The sequence below is a fragment of the Melanostigma gelatinosum genome, assembly GCF_949748355.1.
Source record: "Melanostigma gelatinosum genome assembly, chromosome: 20".
Taxonomy (NCBI): Eukaryota; Metazoa; Chordata; class Actinopteri; order Perciformes; family Zoarcidae; genus Melanostigma; species Melanostigma gelatinosum.
In genome coordinates, this window is record NC_136653.1 from 20185437 (window position 1) to 20199411 (window position 13975).

The 13975-nt window shown below is 44.3% G+C and overlaps 1 protein-coding gene across 5 annotated transcripts in view; it reads right to left on the reverse strand.

Annotated features, from left to right (window-relative positions):
• tnikb (TRAF2 and NCK interacting kinase b) overlaps positions 1-9199 on the reverse strand; it is a 43244-nt gene extending 34045 nt beyond the window's left edge. For all 5 annotated transcript variants that reach the window (XR_013772923.1, XM_079292434.1, XM_079292433.1 and 2 more), the window contains exons 1-2: positions 8945-9199; positions 4323-4388 (exon numbers count right to left, since the gene is read on the reverse strand). Coding sequence is in view for 4 of the 5 variants with exons in the window: in XM_079292434.1 (XP_079148560.1) it covers positions 4323-4388; positions 8945-9052 (174 nt within the window). In the remaining variant the exon portion in view is untranslated. The remainder of the gene's footprint in view (positions 1-4322; positions 4389-8944) is intronic.
• Positions 9200-13975: the final 4776 nt, after the last annotated feature.

The window sequence follows — 13975 nt, forward strand, 5'->3', positions numbered from 1 at the left end:
AGTGAGGGCAAGGAATGGGGGGGTGGGGGGTGGAAGAGGCAAAGTGACGGCAGAGTGTGTGTGAGAGAGAGCAACACGCATGTGAAAGTGACCCAGAGTGTGAAATATCATCACACACACACACACACACACACACAGTCCTGGTTACTCAGTGTTGCATCAGACGCTGAATGTCTCCGACAGTACAGAAAAGTCTCTTGTTCTCCGTTTCACATCTTTGTTTTTCCTGTTTCACATCACACAACTCTATCTCTCTCAGCAGCTCTATATACTGAAGTGTGAGGCGACTGTCAGTCCAACTCATACCTCTGAATCTGTAAAATATATACAGCGAGAGAACAACTAACAATGAAGCGGAGCGACCACAGATTAGCATTAGCTAGCTAGCTTCTGGCTAATGCAATTCAACAGCGATGCTAATGATGCAACAATGTCCTCACACAGCCGCCACAAGATAACGGTCGTCATGAAACGTGAGCAAAGCTCGTCTGGGTTTGTTGTTTGCTGGAATTCTTTGTTTACAATGACGTACGTTTGGTAGGTGGATGTAGGCGATTGTTTATCAGATCACAAATGAGACAAGAATTAGCGTTAGCTAGCTAGCGCTGTTTAAATGTGATCTTGTAAAATGTAGTTGTTGGTGAGAAACTTGAATAAATACAGAAATAAAATAGATATCACAGCACTAACTCTAAGCATCTTATAATACATTTAAATTCATTAAATCAACTTTTGTTATCAATCAATATACAATCTTTCATTTCCTGATCATTTTGTGTTTTTTTATAAAGGAAATTTAAATTTAAAGGATATTTAGAATTATAGACGGATTACTCCGACATCCGGACGGTTTAAATAATTTATCCAAAAAGTTAGTCTGAAGGAAACCAAAGTAGTCGTCCGTCTTATTTTCTATTTTGCATATTTACTGTTGCTCCCTAAAAAAGCAAACATATCACTCAAATAATCGATAGCTGCCGCCCTAATGACGCGTTAAATCATTGACCAGAGATTGAAAGAAGCTGTAGAATATGAATATTTACTGTTTCGGTCTGACTGAGCTGTGTCCAGAGATCACCGGGTGATAAATTCATTATTCAGTCGGTCCGTGCACCAGATTTGTGGGGATTTATTAAAAAGTTATCAACCAGAAACCTGAGGTAAAGTGTGTGAAGCGTGCAGGACGATCCACAGAGCTGAAGCAATAAAAGTGGAGGCAGATAAAAAAATAAATAACAAAAAAAAGCAGAGATGAGAGGAAGAGATCTCTTTGTTTTGCTATCTCTCTTCCGTCCGACACCGACGGCCGGCCAAACAATCTCCCAAAGGTGACACCGAGCTCCCGGTGTGTGAGAGATTATGGCAGAATCAAGATGGCATGAGGAAGCTGTATTAAATCCACACATGCAGGCAGGAAGGAGGGAGGAGGGAGGGGGGAGATAAAGATAGCGACAGAGTGAGAACAGAGGGAGGTGGCAGGTGAGGAGGAGGAGGACGGCGAGGGGACTTTCAAAAGGCAGCTCGAGGCGTAAAAACACAGCTCGCGTTCAGACAAGCTTCACATTCTTAACCCGAAACACAAGCCTCAACACATGAAGACGGAGACAGAAACAGACCGACGGAGGCAACATATAACTTCATATCCCAGCACCGTAACAATTAAAATGGAAACCAGTTCTCTGACCACGTTTTACATGCACCAAATATTGGAAAAAGACAATATCCCTAACAAGCTGTTTACATGTATCATGAAAATTCATATTCCACTGGTGTTTCAATTTACATGCAACTGTGCAAATTCTGATTTAGCGTAAAACGACCCCATGTTGCATCCTCATCACCGACGTTATTCTCAATACTTAAGTCTCTAAAAACCTGCATTCTCTCTAGTGTCCACCAGGGGGCGACTCCTCTGGTTGTATAGAAGTCTATAGAAAATGACTCTACTTCTCTCTTGATTTATTCCCTCAGTAAACATTGTAAACATGAGTTTATGTCTCAATCTCTAGTTTCAAGTCTTCTTCAATACAGCATGATGTTCATTTAGTACATTATGGTCCATTTAGAGTCACACAGACCATAAAGCAGGGGATGCTTTAGGGCGGGGCTACACCGTGATTGACAGGTCTCTACTACCCGTTGTTTGGTCTGGGAGTTGTTGTTTTTTCATCTTACCACTTTAACTCTTTCACAGTGTGTTTTCACTTCATTAGAGTTAATTGTAAAAATGTTTGGTTTATCTAAAAAATTCAGTGTTGTAGCTCCGCCCTCTTGTGTCCCTTCTGGTTGCAAAAAACAAGATGGCGACGACCAAAATGCTGAACTCAAGGCTTCAAAACGGCAGTCCACAAACCAACGGGTGACGTCTCGATCTCTCCACCAATTGCATGTTGATATCCGACCACGAAACATTGGGACACTTGCTAATGTCCTCCACTCACGAATACACAGATCTGGAAGGTCCCTTTGTTTCGGTTGCATCCTCCATCTTGGCTGGTTCATAGTTTCACAAGCTATTGCAACTCTCCGGACTTCCGTTGCCCAAAAACATGATTGCTTACAAACTGTAAAAGGGTCAGACCAGCATGTAAAGATGCTCAGATGTTCCCATAGAAACCCTTTTATTCTGAAACTATGAGAATCATATGGTACTTTATGAACTTCATTTGCAGCAAATAATCCGTTGTTTTCTAAACAAGAGCGTGACAACACGTTCCCAGGAAGTAAAATTGTGACGAAAAACCCCCAAACATAAACAAAAGGCTGTGACATCATGACATCATGAATAAACTCGACTCAGATCAGAGTTTGTAGAGCGGAGGTCTTTGTACGTCACGCGTTTTCATCCAGCTGACAGGAATGTGATGAAAGTGAGACATGAATGAGGAAGGAGGCGTCGCTGGAGGGCTTTAAAAAAAAAACAGATCTGTGCTTCACCGTCAGCGACGCCTCCGGCACCAGCGATCAATTTAGAGTTCAGCGTGGACAAATAACAACTAGAAGCCTTCTCCCTGCACATGAAAAGCATGAATGTGATGAATTAGACCCAGTAAAGTACCTCTGATTAACTGGGTCAGAAGGATGTTTAGACTCTTAAAGCTTACAGTGAGTTTCAACCAATAGAACTAATTGAACTCCGTGTTTTCAAACGCTGATTCACTGATTCATCAAATCCAGGAAACAGAAACAGAAACTAAATTGTTTGTATACGTTTCTACTCTGGATTAATAAAGTTCTATCGTATCAAACGTGCTGGTGCAAGAAACTCTGAACAGCAGAAAACGAGTACTTGAAGTCCCCCCCCCCCCATGTACATCTCAGAGGTAAACATTGTGTAATACTTTAGTGTACAACTCCAGCAGCTCCATAAATAAATCCCAGGTAGCAAAGACATGTACTTGGTAGAAAATGATGGAATTTGGCACTAATTATCGGCAAAACGAGACAATAATTAATTAATTCCAATTCATTTGTAGCTGAGCCTTGAGAGCGAGTCTTTTGTTCATTTCTGGGATCGTGTCTCGTCCCCGGACTCTTTATATCCGGAGAACGGAAACATGATTCGCCATCGTGACCGATTAAGAGCTAATTTGTGCTTAAATGAACGTTCCCGACCCTTCTGATCATCTTGAACAGGTAAACCAGCCACTTGGAAGAGATACACGTTTGATGCACGTGTTGTTGAAAACATACACAAGTTAAATACTTAACGCTGTGCAGAAGAAATGGATATTTTGTTTTTAGATAATTCAGTACATTACAATTTGTAGTCGGAATATTGATTTCGTATTTCTCGAAACACTTAATGCACAAAGGATTGTGGGTGTTTGAGGTGCACGGAGGATGCACATCCTGAAAGACATTCTCTGAACGAAGGACTCGGCCGTCGCTGGAAACCAAAGGATCCTCCGCAGTTTCGCCGTTCGATGACATAAAAGTGTAAATGTTGTGATTCTATCATCGATTGTCAAACACTCACTCAAGTGTATTGACCCGCCCACTTCCACAGCATCTTTTACAGGGTGATAGTTCTTCCAGTGAGTGTTATTATTTTAGATCTTAATTTACCCACAATGCTCTACGATCGACCCCAGTTTGTTCTGTCAATACTTTTTTTCCAAAGCAGCCGTCGCCTTGTTGAAGATCAATACCGAACCAACGCGTCTCGTTGTGTATCAGCAGACGCGTGCGAGTGTGTCGAACACACACGCACACACACACACACACACTTCAAACACACTTCGAGCCAAAACACAGCATATAATCCCCATATAATCTGTCATTTTTCCATTAAAACTAATTGAATTCCTATTAAGTCTTACCTTGTAGACCTGCCCGTAGGTGCCGTTTCCAACCAGTTCGACCAGCTCAAAGATACCAGCTGGGTCCTAAAAGAGAGAGATGAGGAAGAGGAAGAGGAAGAGGAGACAAAAAAACAACAAGACAAAGTCAGTCAGGAGAACATAAACTGGATTCAACTGAACACAAGATGGATTTAGAAATGTGTGTGAGGAATTTGACCCCCCCACACACACACACACACACACCATTACCCTTGAAAAGCCTCTCTCTGTATCACCACACTGTCATTACTCCTTCAGTGGGGAACTAACGCGCGAGTTTTCAGAAACCATCACATTCAGCAGGATTATTCTTCTGCACCTAAAACCACAGAGTCACAGTGGACTTCCTGCAGAGATCCGAATTATGAAAACGTCACGTAAACAAACACGGAACCTCGATGAGAAACATGACGCGTGTAAACGGGTTTCTCACCAGCTTCTTCTTTGTGACTACGTGCATGAAAAAGACTCAGAAAGAGATGAATCCTCAGATTCCATCCAGAGTTAATCCCGATGAGTAGCTTTCTAACAATGGTGTTGAAGTCAAGTTTGATCCTGCTTTTGCCCAGCCGTTATGCTAAACTAAGCTAACCGGCTAACCGGCTTCTGTAATATTAACGCGGGAACTTGAAGTAAACTTTAAAATGAGGCAAAAAAAGAAGACAAGCAAATAAGCGGCGACTCCATCAGCTGGTTTGTAGCGAATAAACTTTGCTTCAAATCTTTTATCAACAGAAAATAAAAAACCTCAAGACAGTAAAAACTTTGATAGAAACATAAACTTTCTGATGCCGTGCTTCAGAAAGAGCATACAAATATGTGAATGTAAACAAAGCTGTTGAAAGAGGAAACCCAGACGCTCACACACACACACCCATGCACGCTAATACCAAACACACAGGTATGCTTGAAGATCAAAATCAGTTTTTGAATTTGAATCAGCCTGGAGATAAGAGTGTGTGTGTGTGCGCAACAGTTGGAGCCTCCTGAAGGGGATTCGTTTAAAAAGGAAGCGATTCTTTTCACTCAAGGTCAAACAGAAGCACATTTAGTCCTGCACACACGCACGCACACACACACACACACCTGTTGCAGCCTTTAAGACCACACACATAACAAAACCACCAGCGAAGAAGAAAGAAGGAAACCAGGAGCTGATGTTAAAACAGGCCCACCTGCAGGTTGCTAGCAGCTAGGAGGCTAATAAGCACACAGGTGCACCAAAGAGCATGAATACAAGTGTGTGAGTGTGTCTGTGTCTGTGTCTGTGTGTGTCTGTGTCTGCGTCTGTGTGTGTGTGTGTGACCGTCTGGGTCTATGTGCGAGTGTGAGTGCATTTATAAAAACAAGTTTAACACGCTCAGCTCAGTCGGAGCACACAGCTTATAATTAAGGCGAAAAGAAAACCATGACTCCTAACCGTGTCTCTACAACCGTGACTCTACAACCGTCTCTCTACAACCGTGACTCTACAACCGTGTCTCTACAACCGTGACTCTACAACCGTGTCTCTACAACCGTGTCTCTACAACCGTGACTCCACAACCGTGTCTCCACAACCGTGTCTCCACAACCGAGTCTCTACAACCGTGACTCTACAACCGTGACTCCACAACCGTGTCTCTACAACCGTCTCTCTACAACCGTGACTCTACAACCGTGACTCCACAACCGTGTCTCTACAACCGTCTCTCTACAACCGTGACTCTACAACCGTGTCTCTACAACCGTCTCTCTACAACCGTGACTCTACAACCGTGTCTCTACAACCGTCTCTCTACAACCGTCTCTCTACAACCGTGTCTCTACAACCGTCTCTCTACAACCGTGTCTCTACAACCGTCTCTCTACAACCGTCTCTCTACAACCGTCTCTCTACAACCGTGACTCTACAACCGTGTCTCTACAACCGTCTCTCTACAACCGTCTCTCTACAACCGTGTCTCTACAACCGTCTCTCTACAACCGTGTCTCTACAACCGTCTCTCTACAACCGTCTCTCTACAACCGTCTCTCTACAACCGTCTCTCTACAACCGTGTCTCTACAACCGTGACTCTACAACCGTCTCTCTACAACCGTGTCTCTACAACCGTGTCTCTACAACCGTCTCTCTACAACCGTGTCTCTACAACCGTGTCTCTACAACCGTGTCTCTCCAACCGTGTCTCTACAACCGTGACTCTACAACCGTCTCTCTACAACCGTGTCTCTACAACCGTGTCTCTACAACCGTCTCTCTACAACCGTGTCTCTACAACCGTCTCTCTACAACCGTGTCTCTACAACCGTCTCTCTACAACCGTGTCTCTACAACCGTCTCTCTACAACGGTCTCTCTACAACCGTCTCTCTACAACCGTGTCTCTACAACCGTGACTCTACAACCGTCTCTCTACAACCGTGTCTCTACAACCGTGTCTCTACAACCGTCTCTCTACAACCGTGTCTCTACAACCGTGTCTCTACAACCGTGTCTCTCCAACCGTCTCTCTACAACCGTGTCTCTACAACCGTCTCTCTACAACCGTCTCTCTACAACCGTCTCTCTACAACCGTCTCTCTACAACCGTGTCTCTACAACCGTGACTCTACAACCGTCTCTCTACAACCGTGTCTCTACAACCGTGTCTCTACAACCGTCTCTCTACAACCGTGTCTCTACAACCGTGTCTCTACAACCGTGTCTCTACAACCGTCTCTCTACAACCGTGTCTCTACAACCGTGACTCTACAACCGTCTCTCTACAACCGTGTCTCTACAACCGTGTCTCTACAACCGTCTCTCTACAACCGTGTCTCTACAACCGTCTCTCTACAACCGTGTCTCTACAACCGTGTCTCTACAACCGTGTCTCTACAACCGTGTCTCTACAACCGTCTCTCTACAACCGTGATATGATCCAGACCGTGAGTTTACCAATCTTCTGCACCACTACGTGGAGACGGGCACTCATTCGTCTGGCTGCAGAACGCCATTTCTTTCGCCAACATGCACACTTGTATTTCTGATGACGTCAGCTGTAAAAGGGTCTATAGATGTTGGAATATACAGGAGAGTGAAGCCTCCTCCTCTGTTTACAACCTCTCTGACCGCTCGTCTTCCTCACCTGTGGGACTCTTCTAAATATATCTCAGCCTCTGATGGGACAAGACATCCAGGTTATAAATAAAACTGAGTTTTCCTTCTGAGGGAACGTAACGAGGAGGACACAACCTCTGTGACTGAAGTCTCACGGTGAGAAGAGGAGGAGGGTAAATGAGATAATTTTGGGAAATGAAACAGGAAGTGTGTGTGTGTGTGCTTGCGACAGGCTTTGCGTCACACTTAACCCCCCCCCCCCTACAGACAGAGTGACCTAATTTCTAGTCGGAAAGCAAGGATTCTCATTTTTACAAGAACGTGCACATCTCTTCTGTCTGTCTTTGTCCCAAAGTGTGTTTGTATGTCTCTGTAACACACACACACACAGTCGATCATGTCCAGACTTGAGTGTTGCTCTGCAGGTACGACTGTGTTGCGAAAGCAGCAGGCGAAAAGGAGAATAACGCACACACACACACACACACACACACACACACACACACACACAGTCATATCGTTCATCTTTAGCTGAGCAGTTAAATCCAAATCAGAAATTTCCCCTGAATGCATCACCACAGTCCATCTACCCTTCACACACACACATTCCAACACTGTCTCCTTCCCTGCACACCTCCCTGTCTTTTGGCAGTCGCGCACGTGTACGCGCACAGACCAGCAGCCACTGCCATGCAATGCTGCTGCCGCCACAACATCGCGAAATGGCGGAACTCGCTCCTGTTGCGGTTATCATCATTATTATTCAGTGTGTGTGTGTGAGAGAGAGAAAGTGAGCATGTGTGCGTGCATCTGTAGGCTCTGTGTGTGTGTGTGTGAGAGAGAAAGTGAGCATGTGTGCGTGCATCTGTCGGCTCTGTGTGTGTGTGTGTGAGAGAGTAAGTGAGCATGTGTGCGTGCATCTGTAGGCTCTGTGTGTGTGTGTGTGTGTGTGTGTGTGTGTGTGTGTGTGTGTGTGCTGTGAATCTGTCAGTGAGCAGGCAGCTTAACATCTGCCCTACATAGTTGGCTGCAGACAGAGCGGCCTCTATTATGCTGTCTGACGCACGCGCACGAGGGTGGGTGCACGCGCAGTATAAGCAGCAGCAGCTCAGGGCCTCGTTACATCACGTCCCAATTGTTGAGAAAAAAACAACAACAAACAACAACACTAGTGTCGGTGGGAGGCCACATGATCCCACGTTCTTCCATGCGACCTGATTTCCCTCAATCACTGGCCGCCGTGCACGAGCACTACAGCCCCGACACACACGCACACACATGCTAACGTACATGCACGCGCACGCACACACACACACCACCATGCAAGCAAATCGCAGGGAGACGCATCATTGCGAGGAGAGGAGGGAAGTGGGTGAGGAGGGAAGTGGGTGAGGATGAAGAGAGGAAATAGGGAAGGGGGCGGGGGGCAGGTGTTCAACAGCCACCACACGCACGCGCACGCACTTCGACACAGACACCGCATGCACGTGCACACACAGAGAGAGAGAGAGGAGACATTACCCGTAGTGCAGACAGGTCTATCTCGTCCAGACTCCGCGCCGGGGAGTCGCTCGCCATGGTGCGCTCGGTAGATACGGGACTCAAGATGGAAGCTTCCTCAACGACCATCGACCGAGAGGTGCAGAGCGGCGGGGACGAACACACACGAACACTCCTCTAAAAGAAAATAAAAAACAAAAAAGCTCTCCCCACCACCGCCGGCCCTAGAATGAAAAGAATCCTCGATGTTGCGCGCTGTGCTCCAGGTTGCTACATGCTGCTCCGCGCGGTGAATCCGGCGCTACATACCTCCACCTCGACACAACCGAGCACGGGACTGAAGGAAGGGGGGGGGCACACGTGCACGCGCGCAGAGATAGCGAGAGAGAGACGGGTGCACAGCAGCAGCCGAGGCGCTCACACACTCACATGGAAACACACACACCGTCGGTCCGTCCGTCTGTGAGGTGGAACAGTAGCGCGCGCGCTTCCCGGGAGTGGCCTGCGAGGAGGCTGCGCTACAGACAGAGACGCCCACAATGACACGCGCACGCACGCACGCACACACACACACACTTAGTGTGACAGGAGAAAGACGCATATCTGCACAGCTGTCTGCTCCTGTATGGCGGCTCATTAAGGGCAACAAATAGATCTGCTGCAGGTCACAGTCTCACACCCTGAGCTGTCAGGGGCGTGCACACGCACAAAGGGGGTCGACCCCCCCCATGCCCCTCATGCCCCTCATGGGACATTTACATGCTTCATTTATGTCTTAATGTCACATCAGAGACATTTAAGTGGTGCCTCCTCTGAGGGATCGAGCTCCAGTTTGTGTCCAGAAATAAGCATCTGATTATCCTAAAATATAAACATATAACCAGCGACATTTGAAACACAGAGGTTTTTATTTTATAGTAACAGCTGCTCTGAAGGTGTTTCCAGATTCCTCAAAGACTCTTTGAACCATCTGGATGAAACATCATCTGCTGCATAATGAAATAAAATGTTTTTATGTTACAACCAGCTGGAAAGGACATCAGTGTTTTTGCTCTTTTCGTAAAACACAAGCAAGATATTATTGCGTTGTATTGCATGAAAATATGAAACTATGAACAAACATAATTGAATTAGTTAAACTTGAATTGGATGCAGTGCTTTCCCTACTTACATCTGTGACTTTAAGAGGTACCTGTGTCTCAGGTGAAGGGCGTGTTCTTGGACTTGGCACCACTCACTTTTGGATCCATTATCCAATAGATTTGGAAGCCTCTTCAAACAGGAACTTCATTAGCTGTGATCGTCACTAGTTTAGTTTTTTACATCACTGCAGAACTCCTGACATGACACATGATGATATATATGCAGTATTATTACTTATATATTTTAATATATACATTAAGTATGATTCCTTATGATTTATATTACATTTCTTTGGCATCTTTGTAGTCGTTTTGCGTCTCTTTTCGGTAGTTTTGCGTGTCTGTGATCAGTTATTGTCTCTTTATGACTATGGCTATGGTGGAAGGGATGAGCCTTTACTGTGTCTTTTGTCCTCTTTACATCTGGTGAGGACTCAGCATTACTGGTCTGTTTGTAAAACGAAACGCTGCAAATCAGAGCTGGTGCTCCAGTCCCGTTCCCCTCTTTTGGATTTCAAAGCTGCTGAGATTCGTGACTCACCTGCAGGACACGCCCGTAGTCTGTTCTTAGGATCACACATCTGTAATCACACGCTGAAATCTGCAGGCACATGAACGACTGTTGACCTTATATAAGACAAGATACTGAATAATATATATATAAAGAAACCAATGTCACATCATGGGACAATGTTGTCTGGGGCACAGGCATGTAAAGCCCCCCCCCCCCTACATAAGAACATAAGAACATGAGCCACGGATTCAAAGAGACACATTTTTGGTTGTTGTGCTTCTCTTTGTAGTTGTTTTGCGTCTGTTTGTTGTGGTTTCCTGTCTTTTTTTGCTTGTTTTCCATCTCTTTTCGGTTGTTTTGCGTCTCTTTGGGAATTCCCCTGAGCCTGCATGTGCCCAGCAGGCCTGATCCAAAATCTCTCCTGATACGAAAATAATCAGCAGACTTGGGAGAGCGTTACTGGTTTTAATGCAACGGCTGCAAACAAACACATCTAACACATCTCCTCAGAAGAACTCTGAACGTCCTCAGTCGTGTTTCTGTCTGTGCACGTCCTCAAGTCTCCACATGCTGCTCCACTGAATCACTGCATCAGCAGAAAAACGAAATGTCATTTCACTGAACCGGCAAATCACTAAATTGTGTGTGTTGGAGCTGTAAACAGCAATTCATATGATGAGTGTCCAACCTTTTGTGTGTGTGAGGTCATGAGTCTCCTTCCGGTTGTTACAGACAAAAGTTCTCAGGACACACGTGAGTCAGGGATGTCACGCCAAAGCAGGTTTACACACCCACACAAACGAATGTCTCCACAAAGTCACTTCAACTCTCAGCTGAAGGTTTGAGGCTTCACACAGACCTCGTTTATCTGTTGCATTGGATTCCATTCGACTCCACAGACGTGTATATATATATATACACACACATATATATATATATATATATATATATATATATATATATATATATATATATATATATGTGTGTATTTAAATTAGGGGCTTCATGGTATAGAAAAATGAAATATTGACATAATGTACAAAAATACACGGATGATCATATCAGAGCTGCAATTATTCATAAGTTGATTCATTAGTTGTCAACTGTTCAATTAACCGGCAACTAGTTTGATCATCGGTTGAAGTTATTTTTTAAAGTATGAAGTATTTTTGCTGAAATGTGAATATTTTCTGGTGTCTTTGCTCCTTTGTGACAGTGAACTTAATATCTTTGAGTTGAGGACAAAACAAGACGTCTTCTGGACTTCTTTCACCATTTTCCAGCATTTTATAGATACAGTAGATATTTTGGTGTAAATGATCCAGAGCCTCTTAAATCATTTCATATATATATATATATGAATACATATATATACAGACTCGCTCCACCTCCTTACACTCGTATTTTGAGTCTAAGACAGCCTTCATATAAAAATACATATATATATATATATATGTAACCCTAACACTATAACAAACAGTCTTTATACAATTGCTTCTGTAAATTGTAAACAATTACAATCGTGCCTTTTTTTAAAACAAAAATTTCATTTTAACGTGATTCTGACGTCATTACGTTGCTGCTCTGACAGCCTCACAAGGAGTCCAGAACAAACAGACCCGGACCAGAAGCCCATTAGTGCAGAAACGTTGGCACAGTTCTGTCAGTGAGAGTCAGATTAAGAGTCAGATCCTGTGGCGCCGCCTAGTGGCACGAATGAGAGCTGCAGGACGGAGGAGTTTGGGGACCGTGGAGGTGTTCTGAGGACACAGCTGATGCTCATTCGCATCAGTGACACGTTTTACATTTTGGTGACAGTGTGAGCGATGGAGGGAGGGAGAGAGAGGGAGAGAGAGAGGAATATTCAGTGAGGAGAGAGGAGGAAGGAGCTGACGACAGAGATGAAGATGCAAACAGATGAGAAGGAGAAAATGTGTTTCATCCTGTTATAATCTTATCTTGTTCTGAGGCTTTTTCAAATGCACTTCTGCAAATACTTGCAAAACATTCAAACACGTGTTGTTCGTGAGCTCCCTTCAGCAACGTCCCGTTTACATAAACATTCAATAATATGTTTTAAGTCAAATGTAACTGAAATGTCAAAAGTGTATTCATTCAAACGCTTAAACATTACGTAAATATGCTTCAGTATAACCTGAATGCAGACAAATCAAGTCAACTTGGCTGAATCATAAAGTGACGCTCTGCGTGAGGAAACGTCACGTCACCCACGTGACACGTGACCTCTTAGCCTTGACATTTTATTGCACATGTCTGCTGTTATGTTGCAGCAGACATGTGCAGCAGCCTACCTTTAACTCGCGCTATGATTCTTTGATGTTTTTTCCCGGGGCCACTGTGGGACCCACCATCGCTTCTTAATGACAAGCCGCGACCCAAAAACATTTTACTCTCACAACCTGGAGATTAAGCGTACTGCTCTGCAATGTCTTTGCACTAAGAGTCTGCAGGTCTCTGGCTCTGTTCTACCTAGAGACACAGAGGTGAACTCTGATTGGATGAAAGCTCTACTTAACAAGCTGCACTGGAAGCAGAGCAACTGAGGAAGACAGGAGCTGTGCAATGAGAACATAAGATGATGGGAAAAACATTTTTATAAATTATAATACATGTAGTGTATTTCAGAAAAATGATTGAATTATAAACTAGATATAGCTTTGTGATTCTGTTCGGGCCAGCAGAGAAGGCCTTGCAGGGTCTTGCAGGGCCGTGCATTTTATACCTGGGCCTTCACTTCTATCCTGCGGCTGAAACAGCTACGGTTATTATTTGTTTCGTGCAAAAATGAAGCTCGAGAAAACTTTGCCTCATATCAAAATCAGTGAAAGCTGATAAAGAGGAATGTTAGAATTAGTTATTGTAGCCACTGTAACTGTTTCATTGAATTGAAATAGTTTAATGTGATTGTTGTGTGAAAAAGTTAAATAAAAACACAGCCTTACATTTTGTAAGTGTCTGAAGCAAAACAAAGTATTCTGGTCCTTTAAAACAAAGTACCCCTCTTCCCCTGTCCGTTAACGGTGCGACGACTGAAACATGCAGAGGAGCTTAAGGTGAGTTCTGTGGGTGAAGACTTGGCAGTGTTAGTCATCAATGGTGAGAGTTCATCCACCGTGACAAACTGACTTCAACAATGTCTCCGTCTAAGCCTTCTACTGTCTCTTACACGCTATACCGACGAGGCTGCTGAAAGAACCAGTTGCAACCAGTGTTTGGTTTGTCCGTTCTGGGCTGCCGTAGAAACATGGCGGACTCCTGGAGGAAGACCTGCTCACTATGTGGATATAAAGAGCTCATTCTAACTTAATAAAAACACAAGGATCTTAGTTCCATGTGACTATACACCAATGAAAACACAGTTCTGAATATTTTATT